The following is a 6,244-nucleotide window of genomic DNA, read 5'->3' as shown; positions in this document are numbered from 1 at the left end:
TGTCAAAATTTTCAATTTTCTATAAGATCCACTTGTTTCGGTCAAATGGCGAAAAAGACAAAGAGGCATAATGTTAGAAAAAAAAACAACCAGTTTAGTTGTTTTTAAGACCGTAATCTTTTAAATTTTACGGACACTAAATTTTTGGCAAGTTAATTGATGTTCTTATTTTTTGCAATATGTCCCGAATACTCGCGGCTTGCAATCCGGCTCCCAGTACAAAATGATACTTCAGACAACACAATTCAAACTAATTCAAGAACTGAAAAATTTGGTCAAAAAAATTGGAACGCATGACGCAGGAGACGATTTAACCAACAGAGTATTTCATTATTTAATACCAAATTTAAAAAGAAAAAGACAAAAAAAGCTTTTAACAGCAGTTTCCTTGTAATAAAACAACAATTAATCATATTTTGGCAATATCTGAAACCTTGATCCACTGCGCTTACAATCGCTGTGACTGTTATTGTGCGTTTTATTTAACGGAATCACTGCTTAACAGCTTATGACTTGAAGCAATTTTTGAGCCGGGTTTTGCTTTGAAAAATGAGAGAACACAACTAGCTTCCCGGGTTGACCTAATCATACATTTCCGAAAGCTAAGTCTACGAAAAAATGCTAGTCAAAAGTTCATACATTTTTGCTAAAATGGTGTCATTTTAAAAACTTTTTTCATTTTGACGAAAAATTCTGAGCAGCGTCAAAATTAATAAAAAGATTTTTTGTCAAAAATGCTACTTATACAATTTCCATAAATTAAAATTGTAAGACTAGCGTTTTTTGAAGTACACATTGAAAATTTTTTAAAGTATATAAAGTACTGTAGTTTTTTCATGCGCAACTTTTGTTCGCGAACAAACATTTTCCAGAAAAAATATATAACTTTGAACCCTAATTTTTTTTGTGTATAACGTAGTCCTGGATACACAAAAGTTTATTTAGTTTTCCGTTTTTCTAAATAGTTTCTCCGAAAAAAAACCTTGAAAAAGCTTATTGCTTCCGTATTGAGTTTATTTGTATGCTTGAGCAATGCATGAATTAATAAAAGTTCAAATACAGTAAATTAGCCTCTTCGAAAGTTTTTGCCAAATTAAGAAAATTGCTTCTTCATCATTTTGTTTGTGTAAAGCATGTATATTTAAGTCTTTACCAATGCACGACCTTTATAACTTTGCTGCCATTATCTTTGAGTAACGAAGGTCTTTGTCACTTGTGTTCGGTTATGAACACAACCCAAAAATTTGAGAAGAACCTATGGTGAATGGTAAAATGCTAGGCATACAATTTTATAATATGAAAAACCAATAAACAGAGACCTTTCATGCAACTTTCTATATTAAGGGTATTGTATGAAAACTATATGGTTAGCGTTTTTGGTCAATCAACCCGGGTCAAGTACTGATATTATTTATCCTACATTTGAGTTTTGAATAAGGCTAAATTGTATTCAACCAGTACAGTATAGACCGCTCCAAAAATTGATAATCAGAGAATCGAGAACTGTTTGAAAAAATAATTCTCTTTGAGTCTCCTAATTGTGAAGATATGCTGTTGATTTCTGAGAAAAAATTTTACCAGTTACTTTATTTCTGAAACAAAAATTTGCTTACACCAACGTATGTTGCCAAACTTGTCGCGTTTTTAACTCTCAGAAAGTAGCATAAAATAAAAAAAAATTTTCTTGAATAATTAAGTTCAACTAATTGTCTTTTAGATTGTTTTCGATGTTTTTGCGTTAAATCAGTTTTTGAAACAATTTTTGGCTGATTATCATTTTACGAGGTTGTAATTTGGCAATAGATTTCGAAGTTGGTCAAATTTCAAAACAATTTTAGCAAGTTGGCAAAACCTCCAATTACCCACCCACCTCAGATAAGCATCAATTTCCGAGGTGGAACTAGTTGTTTGACAAGGTTAAATATTAAAATCAAATATGTTTGCTATAATCAGCTCATTTTTTCTACAATAATCATAATTGGACATCAAGAACCAAAGATATACTAGTGGAAAGTCGCGGGTGGGAAAAAAGTAAACGAAATCCAATCATCTGATTTAAAAATGTTCGGTAATTCTCCAAAGCTAAATTTTGGTGTTAATATGTTATGAATAAACTAGGTTTAAAAGCTATATAAAAACATCAATTATGTAATTTAACGGGTTAAGTGCTACTACTGTACAAATGATATTTTATAAAACCATTACAAAACATCTGAAGAATCATTTCGTCCAATTACCAATATCACCAATATAAAAAAGAAAAAACACTAAATCTTCTACAATAAAATATCTGAGAACAGTTTTTCCTTTTTTTTTGCCTCGAATCAAATTTTTTTAGTTGCAGCAGAGCTTTGAATTGTTTCTTACCAAAAGTGCAATTTAGTCTGCAATTGGTTTCATTTCTTACACATTTTAACGCAAATTCTAAGAAATCGGCAACCATTTTAACGCAAAATAATTTTCCAAAAAAAAAAAATAATTTGGGAAAAAAGGCACTCGTGCTCACCAATATAGTCAAAAGTTTGGTAACAACTTAGCATTATATAAATAGTCAAATGTGACATCATTCATGTGTTTTATGTTCTTTTCGGTCAAACGATACTGCTTCTAAATTAATCTTCTAAAATAATACATACGAACTGATAATATCACATTCGTATTTTAAGCAGCAAGTAAGTCAACGTTCAATTTAACCGGGTAGTCATTACAGAAAAGACTAAGTAAGTCCGCGTCTGATAGTTTGGGTGGCATAGTGGATGGGGTTCCTAATGACTGAAGGACTGAAGAGACCCCCCATGAGTCACACAGTTCACTGGCATCCGCAGTACTCGACTACCATCTCTCGGTATCGCTTGAGGATGACATTGGAGTCGTCGTCGAAGTAGAGGACAGAGATGGGGGACAGTTTCCGAGGGGCACAACAGGCGGCCTCCACCCCCTCTGGGTCGAATACGTGCATAAGAGTCTGCAGGATGGCGTGGTTGGTCGCGTTCAGAGACGAGTCCAGGGGGAACTGAAAAAAGCAACAAACTTCTGAAGAACTTCAGGAAAAATCCGAAACTTTGATTGATTAAAAAATCGCTTTTGTATCAATTTAGAGAAGACTTTGCGGAAGTCATTTAAATATTTGGAAATTATTCAGTTCTTTGGAAATTATTGTATTCCTTAGAGTAAAAAAATGCGCGAAAACCCTGTTGGTTACAGACATTGATTGAAAATTGAATTGATAAATTTTGTATTTTACCTATTCTTTATAGTATACAAATTTGATGTTCAAAAAATACCTGGCAAGTTCCGCTGCAGTGATAGGCGTGATAGCTCTCAGGTGCCAAAATCCAGTCATCCCAGCCGAGATCTGCGAAACTCACAAAGAGAGTCTTTCTCTGGCATCGGGTTTTGGCTCTGTGGTACGGGTCACTGTTAATCATAACTGTCGGATACGAGGGGTTGGCCGAACGGCGCTTTCGGGACATCAGGTTTCGGCTTCGAGTCTCGTCAAACGAGGAATAAAACGCTGCCAGAAATGGTTGTTTGAAATCGTCGGCATGGTTTCCGGAAATCCCGACAGCTGTGAGCGAGTATTCAACCGTTTCGTTGAAATCCCGAACGACGACTTGAAGACCGAAGTTGACGAAAGGGTTATTCTGCCATTCCGCCAGGAGTTCAGTCAAGTCGAAGGCCGTCCAGCCGAAGAAGTAGGGATGAACCGCCTTTTTGGCGACAACTTCCAAGCCAAGTCGATCGTCTCCTACTGGGACAACTTTGTAAAGTGTCACTGTGAAATGATCACCTGTTTTAGGGAAGATAGGCGAAAGCTCCTTGTAGATCCGAAGTTCGGCCAAGATCGGCTTCTGCTTAACGTCCACTTGACTTGCAATGTCAGAAACGTCGAAGTACAGATACTCATGAGAGAAATGCGATTTCATAGACGGATCTGTTAAACTTTTGTAACCTTTTTCCATATGGATTCCTTGGTTTATAAACGAAATTATAAAGTCGGCTTTTGAAATTGCTTCCAGCATTTTCTCCGAATCAACTTCTCCTTGTAGAAGCTCTTTTGCGTTTTCCAGGGTAATTTTGTCGAGCCAGTTGTAAATCTGTCGCAAAAAGTGGGGAGCGGAGTTGTGACGATATTTTTCAAGGTCAAGCTTGGGTCGATTTTGCAACCCAAGCAAGCTTAAAAACTCTTGCTCTATTATGGTGATTTCAGGGCTATGTTTCGAGATTTTTGTGAAAGCATTTCCTTCCTCGATTGAAAAATCATCTGTAATAATCAAATAAATTCCGAGAGTTAAAATAACAAGCAGTTTAGTAAGCATTTTAAAGAGAATAAATTTTATGAAAAACTTTAAATGAATGAAAACAAAATTCAAACTAAATCAAGAATGGGGTAGGTAAAATGTAATTATAAGTTACTTATGAGAAAGATTTTTATGAAATTTTGCGAAGGAAGACTGGCACATAAAATCTATAACTGGGTCTCGTATAATGAATAAAATTCCTTTTTGGGTGCTTAACTTCATTTAACTTATCAGTCTCCGATTTCTGATAAAAATATTAGAGTTAATCTTTAGTTTTGGGGCCTCTTAATTTTGAATTCTCGAAACCACCAAGCTCCCAGATCAAAACTATCGAAACGCTGTGCGTGTTCAAAAATCAAGAATTCTTTCTGCGGCTTCAGACAAGATAGAACATTTGACAAGTCAAAAGCACTGCAAAACATGCAATTAACGAACTTATTACGAAAACAAGAGTATCTTCTGCCGTGTTTTTGCTGGTAATAAAAGCTGGTATCTGTGTAGATAATTACAAGTGTTTAAGCTAACATGTGATTAACTTTGTTATGATAATGCAAAATGGCTCGTTAAATCTAATATAGCTTTTGCTTACCAACAAAATCTACCATTGCAGTTTTGTTGATTAAAATCGCTGCGGAAATATTTGGTGCGCGACCATGATACAAGACCACTAGAATAGCAAGTGAATGTGCCTGGTCGAGGACCCGCTCCCTCCCTTCTGTTGCCGACTGTTTTCCTTTGTTTCTATTATATGAAGGTCATTTCCGGCTAACGGGTCCTACAAACTTCCTAAGGTGCAATGAAAGCCAATATATGCCAATTTTGAAGAAGAGAGCACACTAAAGGCAAATTTTAGTCGAAATTTTCAAAAAAAAAAAATTTAAATTGACATTCTCTATCAAAATATTGCCTGCGGCGCAAAATATTCTGCCAAATATGACCATTCTAGTGCTTGGACAGAGCTTGAAGTTTTCAAATTAGCTAACTTTAAAAAATCAACAATTTTTTCAAGCCCCCGTCGAACCCCCGAGCGCAACTACATTTATAACTTAATTTTGTGAAAGTTCACAATTTTGTATCAATCGGTATTTAGGTCGGAAGTGGTCCTGTTTTTGTTGCCCTTCGTTTATCCTTAAACGTTAAATTATCGCCCCAGCCTTTTTTCTTAAAGGAAAGCTAAGAGAAGGGGGGTAGAGACGGATTTTTGAAAAATGATTGAAAGCGCATACACCAAAAGCGCAAAGTTACATCATTTTCCCAGAATATGCAGCGCAAAGCAGGTGTTACAAATTTACCGGTGAATATTTACTGATACAATATTAATTGAGGTGGTCAAACATTGACATACTTCAAATTTACGAGTCGAATAACGTCTTTCAATGTTCCTGCTTATTTTTTTTCTTCAACTTTGTCGACTATCGTTTATATTTTGTCAACTTTTTTAAAATGTGTCCTGTTGTTATGTTGATCCGAATTTCGAAGAAAGTGCGCAAATATTAAGCTTAGAGTGTTTTTTTAGGCATGGCGATAAATCGTGGCCAGCGACAATTCGTCGCAAGCGACTGTTCGTAGCATTTGTAAAAAAAACTACTATTCGCAGCACTAGACTCGTAGCAAGCGACATATAAAAGCGGTAAAATTGTTGATCAGATCAAAAGAAACGAGATGAAAGGGTTAAATTTAAAAAAAAGAAACAAAAATAAACAAAACTGAACAAGAGGCCCTCAAGCTGCTTGAAAGTACTATTGTTGCTATAATGTTAAAGGACTTCAACTAATCTGACTTGAATTTATTTGGTAATTTGCCACCTTGGCAGCATATTCTCAGGCAGTCATTCTAACCAATTTGTACTCCGACATACTTTTTTTTTGTCAGGAGTTGAATAAACCCATCTGGAAGGCCGTATGCCATCACTCGACCGAGTTGTTGGTTTTCTGTCTTCCAAT

At 35.4% G+C, this 6,244-nt stretch overlaps 1 protein-coding gene across 1 annotated transcript; it reads right to left on the bottom strand.

Moving 5' to 3' along the window:
• Window positions 1-2,128: 2,128 nt before the first annotated feature.
• Window positions 2,129-4,898, bottom strand: LOC134847587 (bone morphogenetic protein 7-like). The gene is made up of 2 exons (XM_063864686.1): window positions 3,285-4,898; window positions 2,129-3,013 (listed from the first exon to the last, which is right to left on the bottom strand). Exons 1-2 carry the CDS (start codon window positions 4,317-4,319, stop codon window positions 2,810-2,812), a joined length of 1,239 nt encoding a protein of 412 aa, XP_063720756.1. The 5' UTR covers window positions 4,320-4,898; the 3' UTR covers window positions 2,129-2,809.
• Window positions 4,899-6,244: the final 1,346 nt, after the last annotated feature.

The sequence above is a fragment of the Symsagittifera roscoffensis genome, chromosome 6 (genome assembly GCF_963678635.1).
Source record: "Symsagittifera roscoffensis chromosome 6, txSymRosc1.1, whole genome shotgun sequence".
Lineage (NCBI taxonomy): Eukaryota > Metazoa > Xenacoelomorpha > Acoela > Convolutidae > Symsagittifera > Symsagittifera roscoffensis.
The sequence above is the reverse complement of the archived record's forward strand: the minus strand, read 5'-3'. Positions and strand labels throughout refer to the sequence as shown.

Coding starts and splice junctions, on each gene's coding strand:
- LOC134847587 (XM_063864686.1), bottom strand. CDS start 4,319: ATGCTTACTAAACTGCTTGTTATTTTAACTCTCGGAATTTATTTGATT. Junction 3,014..3,284: donor ACTGCAGCGGAACTTGCCAG/GTATTTTTTGAA, acceptor TGCTTTTTTCAG/TTCCCCCTGGACTCGTCTCT.